General features: G+C 41.2%; 1 protein-coding gene across 1 annotated transcript in view; it reads left to right on the forward strand.

Annotated features, from left to right (window-relative positions):
• Window positions 1–16,703, forward strand: part of Heatr5b (HEAT repeat containing 5B) — an 83,558-nt gene that overhangs the window by 5,563 nt on the left and 61,292 nt on the right. Inside the window, exons 5-12 of the mRNA XM_051166503.1 lie at window positions 986–1,135; window positions 2,708–2,879; window positions 4,731–4,888; window positions 6,417–6,666; window positions 10,031–10,186; window positions 12,040–12,290; window positions 13,909–14,020; window positions 15,955–16,107. Coding sequence (XP_051022460.1) covers window positions 986–1,135; window positions 2,708–2,879; window positions 4,731–4,888; window positions 6,417–6,666; window positions 10,031–10,186; window positions 12,040–12,290; window positions 13,909–14,020; window positions 15,955–16,107 — 1,402 coding nt within the window. The remainder of the gene's footprint in view (window positions 1–985; window positions 1,136–2,707; window positions 2,880–4,730; window positions 4,889–6,416; window positions 6,667–10,030; window positions 10,187–12,039; window positions 12,291–13,908; window positions 14,021–15,954; window positions 16,108–16,703) is intronic.

Here is a 16,703-nt window from a genome sequence, read left to right on the forward strand (position 1 = left end):
CACAGGGTGTCTTAGGATTTCATTGCTGTGAAGAGACACCATGACCATGGCAACTCTTATAAAGGAAGACATTTAATTGGGGCTGGCTTACAGTTTCAGGGTCTTTGTCCATTATCCTCATGGTGGGAAGCATGGCAGTGTGCAGGCAGACATGGTGCTGGAGGAGCCAAGAGTTCTTCATCTGCAGGTGGCAAGGAGGAGACTGTGTGCCACACTGGAGGGAGCTTGAGCATAGGAGACCTCAAAGCCAGCCTGCACAGTGACACACCTCCTCCATTATGGGGAGTAATAGTGTCACTCCCCATGGGCCAAGCATTGAAACACATGAGTCTATACAGGCCATACCTATCAAAACCAGCACACAGGGCATGCTTCCTCCACAGGCTCTAGGGCAGTACTGTATCTTCTTTCCTAGATGTGATGGTTGCCAGAAACACTGGCCTTTGCCAGCTGTGTGCCACCTACTCCAGTATGACATCAACCTTGTTTGTTTTCATCTATAATTACCTTGTTTGCAGTCATATGCACAAGCAGAAGGGTTTAAGACATATTTATTTCTCAAAACTGACAATGACGTTAAGTAAATTTGGTTTGTTTGTTTGGTGTCATTTTCATTATAGATTCCTTGTCAACTTCAGAGTAATGGGATGTAGACTAAGCTCAAGACTCAGGTATAATATTGTGGGGGTATTTGGGACTAAGTTCAGGGCATAGCACCTGCTAGGTAAGTGCTCTGTCACTGAGCCATGTCCCCAGCCTGCAATCTCGTTTTTTCTGTTCAGGATACCTAACTTCTCAAGGGATACTAATACGTATTCTTTCATTTCAGATACTTTGTAGAATTCTTAATCAATTCTTCTCCTTACTACCTCAATTTGGAGATAAGCAATTAGTATGGGGAACTGTTATGTCTCAGTGTTTTCTTATTAAATAAGGGATTTGCTTGACAATACAATTTAAGGCTTTGCTTCATGTTCACATGCAGTCTCAAGGGCGAAGTGAGATTTTAATGAGTCTGCAGAAAGTTCTGAGTGGACTGGGTGGTGCAGCAGCTTCCTCCCATCGCGACATTTACAAGAATGCTCGGTCCCTCCTAACCGACAGGTCAATGGCTGTGCGCTGCGCAGTGGCCAAGGTGAGTACCCAGCCAGTTCACAGTGCCATCCCTTATGGTGCTTGCTCTCCAACAGTTCGTTTTTTCTATTGAAGTTCTTAAATACAAGCATTTTGGGGGTTTGTTTTTATGTTACTTACATTTCCACTATTATATATAAATGGAAGCATGTGGTATGTACTTTTGTGTGGATGCGTGGCTTCTTTCAAGAAAGTACAATTATTTTGAAATCTATGTAGTCCCTGTTTTAATAGTTCACACCTTTCTATTATTTAGTACTGTTTGATTATTACGGCTGTTCTGTCTTTCTTGTTTCTTTACTTAGCTTTGGCTATTACCAAAGATGCTTTTGTGGACATCTGTGTGCTGATTTTTTGTGGACCTATGTTTTTATTTGGGTTATTATATTTTATTTGTAATGGCTAAGATTTATGTTTAACTTTTTAAGAAGCTGCCTGTTTTCTAAGTAGTTGTTTTAATTTTTGACTTTTTGCTTTTGTTAATGTAAGAGATTCTATTCTTCTACATCTTCCTCCTTATTTGCTAATTACAGTTTTTGTTTTGATTAGCAGATGGAATTAAGTATATCATTGTTTTAATTTTAATTTCTCTGATATCTTTTAGAAAGATGTATTTAAATAGTGCCCATTGCTTTGAATTTCTCCTATTACTGAGTTTTGGGAGGGCTTCATAGACTGTTTATATATATTTCTTACCTAAAACATAACTTGCAACTTGCAAATACTTTCTTAAAAACCTGTGAGTTTGCTTAAGGGATGGTTTTGGCTTGGTTTGGTTTTTGCTTTTTGGTTCAAGGACATAATTCACCATGGAGGGTGGGGGACGTGGTGGAAGGATGTGGTTAGTGGGGGGATGGTGGTGGTTGGATTGGCGTGAAGCTGCTGCTCACATCTTGGTAGCCCAGGGAACAGAGAGAAGACAGAAAACAGTGCTAGCTTGTACATAAGCCCCTTAACCTCACTTAACCGCCCTCTGCAGTGATCCACTTTTGGGGGAATAAGTGTTCAAACACACGTGTCTGTGGGAAACATTTCCCATTCAAACCATGACAGTAAGTACAGAATGGAAAATGTGAGCACAGATATCAGTCTTGTTCCGAATCTCAGAGGGAAAGGCATCCTGTCTTTAATCATGATGTGTGATGTTGACCATTGCTTATTCTCGATGTCCTTTATCATGTTTGAAAAATATCCTTCTTCCTTAATTACTTTGCTAAGTGGAGTGCTTGTCTTGCATGTATGAAGCTGTGGCTTGCTTTCAATTCCCAATACTATGTAGGGGGAAAAAACAAAAGCCAAAAACCAAATCACCCTAGACTGTATTTCTATTTTTTCAGATCATTGATTTCCTTTCTACCTTATTTCCATTTTTTGCTTACTTTGTGTTAGGTTTTCTTTTCCTGTAAAGAGCAACATCCTTTCATTGCCTGACATGCAGTTTGAAAACTGTTGATGTGTTTTGTTCAGTTTTTGGGTATTTTTGGAGCAAACATCAGTTTGGGTGTGTTACTTCATCTGCGGGCATAGACATTCTAGAATATAACTTACTTTCTCTGCCTTGTTTTAATTTCAGTGTCTTCTAGAACTACAGAATGAAGCTGTTTTCATGTGGACTGCTGAGCTAGAAAATATAGCTACCCTGTGCTTTAAGGCTCTGGAAAACTCAAACTATGGGGTACGGGTCGCAGTCTCTAAACTTCTAGGAACAGTCATGGCTACAGCACTAATGCCGAAGCAGGCAGCAGGTATTGTTGGCTCACCCTGCATTAGAGTATCACAGGTCTGACTACCTAGTCACGGTCAAAAAATGCTCTCTCCTAAATTAGTTGTTACTCATGGAGGCCACTTTAAACAGATCTAAGTTGAAGCTGGTGTGGTGGCGCATGCCTGTAATCCCAGCACTCAGGAGGCAGAGGCAGACAGATCGCTGTGAGTTCGAGGCCAGCCTGGTCTACAAAGTGAGTCTAGGACACCCAAGGCTACACAGGGAAACCCTGTCTCAAAAAACAAACAAACAAAAAACAAAAGAGAGAGAGAGAGAGAGAGAGAGAGAGAGAGAGAGAGAGAGAGAGAGAGAGGGATATCTAAGTTGTTATACATTTTTTTCATCAAATGAAAGAACCTAAATGACACTCTCCCTGATACATGTGTGTGTGTGTGTGTGTGTGAGAGAGAGAGAGAGAGAGAGAGAGAGAGAGAGAGAGAGAGAGAGAGAGAGAGAGAGAGAGAGAGAGAGAGAGAGAGAGAGAGAGAGATAATGGTGTACATGTTACCACTGAGCAAATTTTTGGCATATTTATGAAATGGTTTGTGTGATGTTTAAAGTATAGGAGACTGGCATCTTAGGTGCTGATTTCTTTTAGTCTCTGATATATAGATCTCCACTTATGCCACAGTGCTAATCTTCAGTCTTTCTTGAACATTACTAAGCAGTGTCAGGGGCAGCACTGATTGCTTAGTGGCTTTTTTTGTTGCCTAACACACTTCCATAGACGTCTCAGGGATGGTGTGACCAAGCCATGTAGCCACAGGAGCAGACACAATGTAGCAGGTGCTGAGTAACTCCAGCTCTACTGTTGTGCCCACCTTACCTGTCTCCACATGGTGGAAAAGTAATTAGATGTGACAGGTGTGTGCCCTTGCCCGACAGTTATTAGCTGCTTCAGATTTGGTTTGTTCACCTTTAGTGAGGTAACATAGCTGTATGAAACTATATTGTAGAATTTATTTAACTCTCAACAAAGTTCTGTGAATTTCAGATATCATTGTTATGATCATTTTATCAATGAGGAAATTGAGGTTTATAGAGATTGCATGACTTGTGTTCTAAACGTGTATCTATTGTGTAGGCATGAAACTAAATCCCAGACACTCAGTCCCAAGCCCTACGTATGTAAACATGAGCTGTGTCTCTCCTCAGAGTTTTAATAAGGATCAGCTTGCTACTGTATGTAAAAGGGTTTTGTCATATGAACTTGATACCTTCAGTTTAATACCTTGGTACCTACTGTGTCAGCTTTAGGGAGGCTGGAGGGACAGCTCAGTGGTTAAGAGTACTTGCAAGTCTTCCCAAGGATCTGATTTCCTCCCCCAGCACCTACCCTGGACAGCTCACACTCCCCCACCACTCCAGTTCCATGGGATCTGACGCCCTCTTCTGTCCTCTGTAGGTACTGCACACAAGCATAGACAGGAAGAAACATGCACTTACACATAAATAAAAATTTAAATTAAATCTTAAGGAAAAAAAAAGAAAAGAAAAGGTTTTTTGTGTCCTTGTTTGTGAATAGGACAGGCAGGAGTGTCTGCAGTGGGGTCTGCTCCTCTTATTTGGCTGCACGTACTTAATGAACCACTGTCATCACACTGTTTGCACAGATTCATTGAAGTATTTCCTAGCTCCTTCCATTTAGCTTTTTTTTTTTTGGCTTCAAAATTTAATTTCAGTTTTTGCTTCTAAGTCACAGTGCCATTTCCTATATTATAATACTCTTAAAATCATTACTTTAAAATGTAAGCTAGAATATTCTTAAGAAAGAGTAGTGATTCTGCTTGGGAAACTCATTTGCTCCTACTCTTCCTTTCCTTCCTTGAAGTCATGCGTCAGAATGTGAAGCGAGCAACATTTGATGAGGTCTTAGAACTCATGGCCACGGGATTTCTGCGCGGAGGGTCAGGTTTCCTGAAGAGTGGTGGAGAAATGTTGAAAGTTGGAGGGTCTGTTAATCGAGAAGTGCGAGTTGGGGTGACACAGGTTTGTAATATACGTGTGCGAATGAATTCTGTCCAGATCATTTCATGGAAGACTGTCAGAAGAAAATTTAATATTGCCTGGTTTCTTTAAAAAAATTTAACCAGTGGATGGATTAAATTCAGATTCCAAATTTCATTGCATACTTCTAAGAAAAGGTAGATTCTTGTTCTTTTCTGCCAGGCGAGTAAGTGCCCTACTGCTGGGCTATAGCCCCAGCCTGAAAGGGGGATTCTTGATGTATAAATAAGTCTCTTTCCATTACATGTATATAAGTATCTAAACAATTCTCAGATTTTATCTCACAACAAATAAGTTATAAAGTGAGTTTGCCTATCATAGTAGAGCATACTAGAGGAGGGTCCTTAGTTCAAGGCCAGCCTAAACTTCATGTGTCAAAAAATACATACATGAAATAAAATAAAAATGAAAGCAGAAATAATAAAGTCCTTTAAAAATAATAAAGTAAGATGGTTTTTGTTTTTTTGGTTTTTTTTTTGGTTTTTCGAGACAGGGTTTCTCTGTGTAGCCTTGGCTGTCCTGGACTCACTTTGTAGACCAGGCTGGCCTCGAACTCACAGCGATCCACCTGCCTCTGCCTCCCAAATGCTGGGATATGGTTTTGTTTAGAGCTATATTTAGAAGTCAGTAACTTAGACATTTAGATCGTAATATTCTCCATATACCTTGTAACTAAAAATAATTGACATATTTGGATTGGATTTGTCAGTGAGTAATCTCTAATGGGCTTATAAGATGAAATGTGACTTGGAATTATTTCAAAATAATAACTAATGGTTACTGTTCTGATAATACCTACTAAGATAGCATGGCTCATGATCTTAGTCAAAGTCACCACAAAGGTGTCTTGTCCCCAAAACAAAATATAAAACATAAGCCGTGTGCTTAGGAACTCACTCTTAGTGTTCGTGTGGCCAGCGCGTTTCTGTTCCCAGGCCTGTTACCTGGTGAGCCACTTCAGCGTGTTCCCTTTGTGTTCTTCGTGGTTCTTGGGACTCTGTGTTTGGCTGTGATTCTTAGATGCAGTGGCTACCTCTGGTCTAGACTGGCCTGAAAGTCGTTGTGTTGCATACGCTGATGTGATCCCCTCTTCCCCTAATGCTGAGATTACAGGCATGCAGCATGGTGCTGGGCTCTTTTCAATAATTGTTTTATTCAAGTTTGGCATGGTAGCACATGTCTTTAATCTTAGTAGAGGCAGGTGGATCTTTGTGAGTTCAATCCTGGTCTACATAATGAGTTCCCAGCCAGCTAGGGCTCCATGAGACCTTGCCTCACAAATGAACAGAAATAACAAAAGCCAAAAAAAAAAAAAAAAGTTTCATTCAAAGGTTGTACCAGTAATACCTATGATAGAAGTCCTAAAAAGATGTGAAATTTAACTTTGCTATGTTTTAATGCCAAGTATGTTTGCTTTTGTGTGCTGCCACCAGTGCTCCTGCTGTCATTTTCTGTGCTGCTTTTATTTACCCAGAGGTACCTAAGGCTGGTTCTCAATGTGTTTTTATAGGCATATGTTGTTTTTGTGACAACACTGGGTGGGCAGTGGCTGGAGCGTAGCTTTGCCACATTCTTGTCCCACGTACTTGATCTGGTTTCCCATCCTCGGGCAACACAAACACATGTGGATGCTGTGTACTCCAGGCGATGTGTCTCCTTCATCCTGAGAGCTACTGTGGGCAGTCTGTTGGGTGAGAAAGCCCAGATAGCAGCTGCCAAGGAAATCTGCCAGGCAATCGGAAAACAGATGAAAGCAGTGGGTAAGTGAGACCTGACAGTCATAGTGTGTGCTGGTGATGACCCTAGTCATTTAATTTAGCCCCTCCCTCCCTCCCTCCTTCTTCCCTCTCTCACTCCCTTTTCCTTTCTGGTTTGGGATAGGGTCTAATTATGTGTCCCAGGCTGGCTTCAAACTTGCAATTTCCTCCCAGTCTTGTAAGTGCTAGGATTTTTATTCTGCCTCCACCCCCTAATTCCCAAACAGGGTTTCTCTGTGTAGCTCTGGCTTTCCTAGAACTCTGTGAACTAGGCTGGCCTTGAACTCAGAGACCCGCCTTCTTCTGCCTCCCAAGTGCTGGGAGTAAGGCGTGTACCACCACTGCCCACGAAACAAAGTTTTAAAAATGAGTGGCATGGCCGGGCCTGGTGGTACACACCTTTAATCCCAGCACTCAGGAGACAGAGGCAGGCAGATCACTGTGAGTTCGAGGCCATTCTGGTCTACAAAGCGAATTTAGGATAGTCAGGGCTACATAGAGAAACCTTGTCTCAAAAAAACCAAAAAAAAAAAAAAAAAAAAAAAAAAAGTGGCATGTTAGTAAGGTTTGGGTTTTGTTTTTATTTCTAGTGCCTGAGCTACTGCTAAGTCTCCCTGAATGTACTGGTGTATTGTTTTTATCTTTGTGGGATAATCTGTTGACATTTTTCTGCTTGAAGTGTCTTGTTATGTGAATTTATGTGGTGTGTGTGTGTGTGTGTGTGTGTGTGTGTGTGTGTGTAGAGAGAGAGAGAGAGAGGGAGAGAGTGCCGTTTTTCTTTTGCTTCTCTAAATACACTTAACCTGAAGACTTAGAAAGTAAAAGTTAAAGATAACTATTAGCCCTTGTAGGACATATGAAAGGTCAATAATTGATAATTTTACCCATAAAATTGTATTTATTTGGAGATTCAGCATGACGGTTTAGCGCTTATCACACACCACGTCCTGCTGAGATCAGGGCACTTGGCTTGTTCAGCACACCAAGCATGAGCCATCTCTGCTGGAGACACTCAGCATCCTCTCCCCAGCTATTTTGCTGTGTAGAGGCACGACTGTGTCTACGTGGTTATGTCCTGTGCTGCAGGACGCTAAGACTTACTTCTTAGCTGAAGCCCTGAGAATAAATCCTTTCCAGAAAGGGGTCATTTCATACACTTTGGGTTTAACAAATAGTTATTAAATATCTGAGCCATGCTGTCTCTGACATGGACTGTGTTGCCTGCTTTTTGATTACTTCTTCTGGCGGGGCCGTCTCAACACACCACAGGATAAGAGGATGCTATCACTACTGACGCCACTTGATATGCTAGGGCGGGTTAGTAGAGGGATATCCCCTTCTCTGAGGAATAGGGGAGGAAGGATAAGGGAAAGAGGGAGGAGGGTGGGACCAGGACTCGGGCGTGGTTATGATCGGGATGTAATATGAATGAATGAATAAATAAATAAATAGTCTGAGCCATGCAGAGCAGTAACAAGATTTAGATGAGTAACACAAAGTTCCCACCTTTGTAGAGTTTATAATGCATTTAATAGACCAAAGTAAGGCAAAATATAAATTGTGAAAGACAGTTTTATCACCGTTGGAAATATACTAATTTTTAATGAGGCAAATTATATTGCCCTAAGGAGGTCTTTAAAAATAAGGATATAACTAGATATAGTTAGGGCATATAATCATTTAATTGTCTTATAATATTTACAAAAATAATGTACAGTTTGGTTGTTATTTTTGTCATTTTAATAGCTTACTTAACAAGCTTTTTAAATGTATAGGGATAACAAAACCATTAGTGAAAGGATGGTTTGACTTAGTGAGTGCTGTTGTAGACATACCCAAGTAGTAATCTATCCTGTGTTCACAACTGGGAAAAGACCCACATGTTGCTTCAAGCGCTTTGGTGCCAGCAGCACTGTGGTACATGGCAGGCGTGACCTGGCAGGCAAGCTGCAGTCAACTGTTCTGGGAGCAGGAGCTGAAAGATGGAGTCCATGTGCCTTCCAGGCCAGAAACGCCCACAAAGAAAAGAGGGATCAATCATAGTCTATTGCTATGTGTTGCATATCTTTATGATCAGTTCATAGTGAATGAAAATGTGAGGCGATTTTACTGTTATTGAAGTTATTCATTTTATGGATGTAGAATAGCTATTTGACCTTAAATTTGGGGGGGAGCAGTTTGAGACAGGGTCTCTCTGTGTAGCCCTGGCTGTCCTGTGTTCACTTTTGTAGACCAGGCTGGCCTGGAACTCTCACTGATCTGCCTGCCTCTGCCTCCTGAGTGCTGAGATTAAAGGCGTGCACCGCCACCGCCCAGCTGATGTTAAAAATCTTAATTACAGAATTAAGTACCCTGATTATATCAGGGATTTGTGGGCCAGAATATATTCTCAATTAGTATTTTTTTCAAGGCATATTTAGTTGTCTTACATGAAATGCATTTTAATTCTAGTGACTATTAAAGGAAGAGACATGAAGGCAAGTAGGAACAGGGATGGACAGTCCAGTAAATTTAAAGCTCCCTTTCCTCTTGAATCCACTTTCTGGTCAGCAATTTGATAGTGATGCCTCCAATATACCAGAGCACTTGAAGAGCAGTAATAATAATAATTAACAATAATAGCTACTTAGACTCATTGAAAGGGTTCTGTAGCAGGATGAGTTAACTTCCATATGCGCAGTGTTGATTGTGCCTTTGAGACACAAAGAAAGCCCTTGACAGATGAGGACCTTGACACAGCAAAGTTGAGTAGCATGTCTGTCACAGAGCTTACTTGAAGTTGCTATTAGAACCTAAGTCTTTCACCCCCAAGTCTGCTTTTGTCGGCACCGTGTTTGTGTTTCTTTTCTGTGGTAATAGGGATTGAACCCAAGACCTCAAGTACACCAGGCAAGTTTTTAATTACTGAGGCACACACACCCCTGTCTCTAAGCGGATTCCCGCTCCTCCTAAGTTGTATTCTTGGAAGCATCAAATAGATACAGTATGTATTTTAACATTGTTGTAAATCTGTTCAAAATGTTTTAATGTCAACTCAGGGCTGACAAGATAGCTCAGCAGTTAAAGATGCTTGCCACCAAGCTTAGTGACTTGAGTTCAATCCCTAGAACAAATGTGACCGGAGAGAACTGAATCCAGCAAGTTGTTCTGTGACTTCCACATGTGAGCTGTGACACACACATACCTCTGCCCTAAAAAGTTAAATCCAACTCAGTCAGAACCTGCTTACATGAGTTTTCACTAAGCAATAACTGTATAGTTTTTAACATACAGGAATCAAATGGTATAAAAAGATTTAGATGATGTAGACCCAGCAGCTATCACAGTCGCTTTCGCCCACATCGGATGCCTGACGTTGTGTTTTCAGAAGCCGTAGTGAATGATACAAGCAGTGAGAACAAATCTGGAGCAGCAGACATCGCAGCCAGCCAGCACGTCATGGTCTGTGCCCTCCAGGAGCTCGGAAGCCTGGTGCAGAGCCTGAACGCCACTGCCTCTCCTCTTATTCAGGAAGCATCCATAGGTGCGACATCCACTTCCTCCTGGAATGTTTTCAGAATTATAATTGTTACTGCTGTTAACTTTTAGTTAGATTAGCAGATCATTGGGTGTTACTTAATTTAGTGTTCACAGTGGTGGGAATATTGGATTAAATACTGAAAGCTTCAAGAGATAAATCAGCTGTAAGAATTGTTTCTGAGATAGCACCAGATAGATTTCCAAAGTGGCTGTACTAGTTTGCATTCCTACCAGCAATGAAGGAGTGTTCCTCTCTCCCCACATCCTCGCCAGCATGTGGTGTCACTTGAATTTTTGATCTTAGCCATTCTGATGGGTATAAGATGGAATCTCAGAGTTGTTTTGATTTGCATTTCCCTGATGACTAAGGAGGTTGAGCATTTCTTTAAGTGTTTCTCAGCCATTTGATACTCCTCTGTTGAGAATTCTCTGTTTAGTTCCAAGCCCCATTTCTCAATTGGGTTATTCGATTTGGTGGTGTTTAAATTCTTGAGTTCTTTATATATTTTGGATATTAGACCTTTGTCAGATGTAGGGTTGGTGAAGATCTTTTCCCAGTCTGTAGCTATCTCAGAAAAATGGGAATAGGGCTTCCTCAAGACCAAGCTATTCCACTCCTTGGAATATACCCAGAAGATGCTCCAGCACACAACAAGAAAATTTGCTCAACCATGTTCATAGCAGCCTTATTCATAATAGCCAGAACATGGAAACAGCCTAAGTGTCCCTCAGTAGAAGAGTGGATAAAGAAACTGTGGTACATATACACTATGGAATACTACTCAGCTATTAAAAACAAGGAATTCTCGAAATTTGTGGATAAATGGATTGAGTTAGAAATGATCATAATGAGTGAGTTAACCCGGAAGCAGAAAGAATGAAATGGTATATACTCACTTATATCTGCATACTAGCCCAAGGGGCATGTCCCACGAAAGCCTTCACTTACTGGGACAGAGGGGAGGACATCCTATTGGGACTCTAAATGAGAGACACATGGGAGAATAGCAAAATAAAAGGATCCAGAGGGTCCTAGAAACCTACAAGTAGAACATTATGATAGGCAGATTTGGGCCCAGGGGTCCCGCTCAAACTAAGGCACCAGCCAAGGACAATACCGGCGGTAAACTTTAAACCCCTTCCCAGATCTAGCCAATGGTCAGAACATTCTCCACAGTTGAGTGGAGAGTGGGATATGACTTTCTCACGTACTCTGGTGCCTCACATTTGACCATATCCCCTGGAGGGGGAGACCTGGTAGCACTCAGAGGAAGGACAGCAGGTTGCCAAGAAGAGACTTGATACCCTATGAGCATATACAGGGGGAGGTAATCCCCCTCAGGAACAGTCATAGGGGAGGGTAAGAATGGGAAAATGGCAGGGGGAGGGAAGAATGGGAGGATACAAGGGATGGGATAAACATTGAGATGTAACAACAATAAATTAAAAAAAAAGAAAAAGAATTGTTTCTAATTGACCAAAATTTTTTGAAGACTTTCATATAATTTAATAGCAACATTATTTATTTACTTTTTTAAGGAGAATCTATGTATCTCTAACTGGTGTAGAATTTATTTAATCACTTAAAACTCAAAGATCTTCCTGCCTGTGCCTTCCAAGTGCTGAGACTATAGGCATGAGCCACCACTCCCAACTTCAACCTTTACATTGCACTAGATGTAGTTATATTACACTATACCCCTTCCAGAGTGTGTTCCTTTAGAGCATTCTGCTTTTTATGAACGTTTTGGCAAAGCTGGGGAACTGTGAAGTCACTGGGATTGGTATTTAATTACTCTATTATACTGAAATTGCCTTTCTTCAGAAGGAGTAATGTTTTGAGATTTTTCTTTCCAGGACTTTTGGAGATTGTAACTTCCGTGCTGCTTCACCCAAGCATGGCCGCTCGGCTTGCTGCTGCATGGTGTCTGCGTTGTGTGGCTGTGGCCTTGCCCTTCCAGTTGACACCGTTTCTGGATAAGTGTGCAGAACGGCTCAACAACCTCAAGACGTCACCAGAAGCTGTCAGTGGATACAGTTTTGCAATGGCTGCTTTGTTGGGAGGAGTGCATCAGTGTCCTTTGGGCATTCCTCATGCCAAAGGAAAGGTATGACAAAGGCATCGTGCTGGCACAAGCTGGCAGCTGGGCCTGGTCCTTGTTGGAACTTGCCTGTCTTTAGTGCTAAGCCACACAATCAGATGGAAATGTAGGCTACAGATAACAGACCCTAACTAAAATTGGATATTTGGTCCTCCTAGAAATAATGTTTCATTAAAGTATAGCATCATGGGTATAGTATTATGTTATAGTTTCTTTTAGAAGAAAAAAAGCTATAATGCTCATTTAAAACTCAGAACCTTTATTTCTGTTTTCTTTTGTTTTAGTGTGTGTGTGTGTGTGTGTGTGTGTGTGTGTCTGAGTGTTGCTATGTTGCCCAGTCTGGGCTTGAGCTCCAGTGTTCAAGCAATCCTCTTGTCTCTGCCTCATGCATTACTAGGCTATAGGTAGGTGCCTGCTCTACACTGGCTAGTTCCAAAATAACTGAGACAGAGATTTTTTAGAATTATAAAATCTTGGGGCTGGAGAGATGGCTTAGGGGTTAAGAGCACTGACTGCTCTTCCAAAGGTCCTGAGTTCAATTCCCAGCAACCACATGGTGGCTCACAACCATCTGTAATGAGATCTGGTGCCCTCTTCTGGCTTCAGGTGTACATGCAGGCAAAACACTGTATACCTAAAAAATAAATCTTAAAAAAAGAAAAGTTATAAAAGCTTTTAGGCACCATAACTGGACATATATCAGCCTCCTAAACTGTTTTGCTGTTTCCCAGCTACACACCCCAAGTTACTTGCTGTGATTGTTCCTGCCCGTTCAGCTTCTGCTCCATCAGACCAGCCCTCATGACCACGTGTTCACGGCCCATACTACTCTTTGGCAACTTCTTTCTCTTGGGCTTCCTTTTTTCCTGCTACATCTTCTGTTTCCTCTCTCCTCCCCCCTGCCTCATGGTCCCTCTGAGACCCCAAGCCCAGGAACCTAAGACCCATCTACTTTTGCCTAGTTACGGGGCTCGGCAACTTTATTAACCAATCAATTTAAAATTAGGTAGAACAAGGTTTACACAACAAAAACTGGTGTATCTGAGGAGTTACTTGTCTGGGCAGCAGCCAGATCTTGGGGACCAGTAATTAGCATTGGAACACATAGAGCCAGCCCAACCCTCAACAATTACCCTTTCCCCTCCTTTTCTTTCTAGTGTATGTACTATGTATACACTATGTAGTATATATGTGTGTGTGTGTGTGTATGTATATATATATATATATATATACATATATATATAATTAATAAGTGGTTACCCAGGTAGCACCATGTATTAACATGCTGAATCCAGGCAAAAGTGAGGTTGACACTCCTGCTTTACCAAGGAAGGACCCAAGGCAAAGAGGTTAAGTTGCCCATGTCAAAAAGCTGGTCAGTGGCAGAGTTAGGCTGGGACCCAGGCAGCGGGGTTCCCAAGACTCTCTAACCACCATACTTTGGTCTCCTAGGAGTCATCAGCAGCCAGAACAAAGTAGCTTTCTGTCAGTCTGCTTTGGAGTATGTTAGCAGGAGCAGGAAGGGACCGACTCATTTTTAGCAACATATACAAGCTGTCAGTTTCATAATTGCTTATCCATCAGCTTCTTCAAGTTAAAACCCAGTTTGAAACTTCTCATGCAGATGGTGGTCAGCATCGCTGAGGACCTGTTGCGAACGGCTGCCCAGAACAGCAGGCTGTCCCTGCAGCGCACCCAGGCTGGCTGGCTGCTTCTTGGAGCACTCATGACTTTAGGTATATGCATTTTGGCTGACTCTGTAGCTGTCAGTGGACTATAAAGCAGATTCAGTTTTAAAGTATTTATCTTAAAAAAAAAAAAAGTATTTATCTTCACATTCTAGTCTCTGAGTAAGATTAAAAATAGTAAAGGTATTTATTTGGGAGTAAATATCTCTTTTTATTAATTACTTCTTTAGTTCAAACTTTTCTAATGAAAAGTTTCACCTTTCTGAAAAGAATAGTTAATGAGCTTACAGTTATAGAAAAAGTGAGAATACAGGAGAAAATCTGCCTGCCTGAGTGGAGGCACAGTTTAATAGTGAGTAGCAGAGTCCTGTTTCTGAATCCTGTTGGTGCTGCTCTCAGGGAGGTACTTACGTGCGCTCTTTTCCTGAGCGCTGTGATGGATCTTAGATGCAAAGTTTAGCATTATAGGTAGGACAGCAGTGTGCACTGCAGTGTGATTGTAGCCACATGTTGGTTCCCCCACGTGTGGTTGCTCCCACAAAGTGTGTGTACATACTAAGAAGTTGTTCGCTGTTCTAAGGTCTGTCTATTGGGCATTATATTGACCTGCTTTCAAAGGAAAATAAAGTGGTAACTTCATGTTAACTGTTATTGGTACACTTAGATGAATTTTTTAGGGATGTAAATACTGTGTTTCTCTGTGTAACTAACTACACACTGCCCCCAAATGGAGGACCATGTACTTGTATGTGTGAGAATAGGTATGTAAGTTCGTATTCACATGTCTTTATGGGAAAGTTCTCACCATATATTATTATGGATATATGGAATATACTATTCTGAATGTATTCAAGGGAATTTTTTTTTAAATTTATTTTTTTAATTAATTTATTCATATTACTCAAGGGACTTCTTAATAACATCTTATGTACGTGGTTACTAAAATACCAACACTTAAAAAATAATTTTTTTTTTCTGAGACAGGGTTTCTTTGTGTACCTTTGCCTGTCCTAGACTTGCTTTGTAGACCAGGTTGGCCTTGAACTCACAGAGATCTGCCTGTCTCTGCCTTCCAGCGTGCTAGGATTACAAGTGTGCGCTACCTCACCAGCTTTAAAATAACTTATATTGTTTTTTAATACTTATTTATTTTTACTTTCTGGATAAAAACATTCTGAAAGTAAAGTTTAAACATTGAAAATAGAGTGAAGTGACAGAGGTATTGGGAAAGCTTATTAAAACACTCTTCCTCCTCTGCTTTTCTTAGGTTTGGTGCATTTAATGTTTTGGGACAGGACCTCATGGTGGCCCTAGCTGGCCTCAGATTCCTATGTAGTTGTGAAATGATATGTTATAATTTGGAGGGCCTTTTCTGGTCACCCATTCTAACTCCCAAATAAATGACACAGAGACCTATAGATTTATTGATAAATTTTGGCTCTATAACTGGGCAGATGATGATCTATTTTAACCTGTCTATGCTAGTCTGGCTTCTTCCCAGGCACACGCTCTCAATTACCTGCCATATTGGTCTTGTCTGGACTGCTTCTGCTTCATCAGGGCAGTCCTCAGGGCCACACCCTTTCTCTACCTCTTCTTCTCTACCTCAGGGCCCTGCCTGAGACCCCCAGTCTGGCAAGGAAGCCCCACCTGTTCTCTCTCACCCAGCTATAGGCTCTTAGCAACTTTATAGACCAATCAGAGATAATTGGGAGCAAAGTCTGCACAACATTGGTCAATGAGTGTGACAGTGCCCACATCCTGTCTGCAGCCAGATCTCAGGGCCCAGAAATCAGCATCTGAATACACACTGCACCAGACTAAGCCCAACATAGCTGGTGCTTGCTTGCCTTAGACTCTGGATCCTCCGCCCTCTACATCCCACAAGCATGCGTTGTCATGATCAGTCAAACTCACTTTCTTTGACTCTTGTTTTGTATATGCTATAATTGCAGTCTTGTATTCTTCATTTTCTTGCCTAGGACCATCTGTTGTTCGTTACCATCTGCCTAAGATGTTGCTACTGTGGCGAAACGTGTTCCCCCGTTCCCTAAAGGAGCTGGAGGCTGAGAAGGCCCGAGGGGATTCTTTTACCTGGCAGGTGACTCTGGAAGGTCGTGCTGGAGCCTTATGTGGTAAGAGCAGAACCTGCACTTTCAGAATATTTTCATGTTACTACTCAGTGATATTTTTTGTCATAAAATCTGTGTGATAGAAAGATCACTTTCAATTTTTATTTTAATACCTGTTGTTAAATATGTGGACTCTTAAATTACAGGAACTCTATAATAACTCCATTTGCTAGTATTATGTAGTAAAATGAAGCCAAGACCCAGGAAGTACAACTGCAGTGTTAAGTGAGAGCTAGCACCCATGCTTTTTGTTCTCAGTAGATGCAGTCCACACCTATCAGAAAAGTGTGGAATTGTGTGGGTACAATACCTCATATTAGAATAGAAATATATAGAATGTGTGTGAAGAATAATCTTAAATTTCAATTCTATACCAATGTGTCAAAATTAAAGTTATTTTGCATCAATATACAAAATTCCATACCAGTGAATTTAAAATAACCTTGTGAGTAACAAGGCCTAAGGGAAATGGCGCATCTTTCTCTTAAGGTTTCTTCAGGCTGATTTGCGATGAATAATACCTTTGTAGGGGCCCAAATAAAATTGGGGAAGATGGTTAAATGAGCTAAGAATAGCATTTGTGGTTCAGTTTCATAATG

Source organism: Acomys russatus, chromosome 1, assembly GCF_903995435.1.
Source record: "Acomys russatus chromosome 1, mAcoRus1.1, whole genome shotgun sequence".
Taxonomy (NCBI): Eukaryota; Metazoa; Chordata; class Mammalia; order Rodentia; family Muridae; genus Acomys; species Acomys russatus.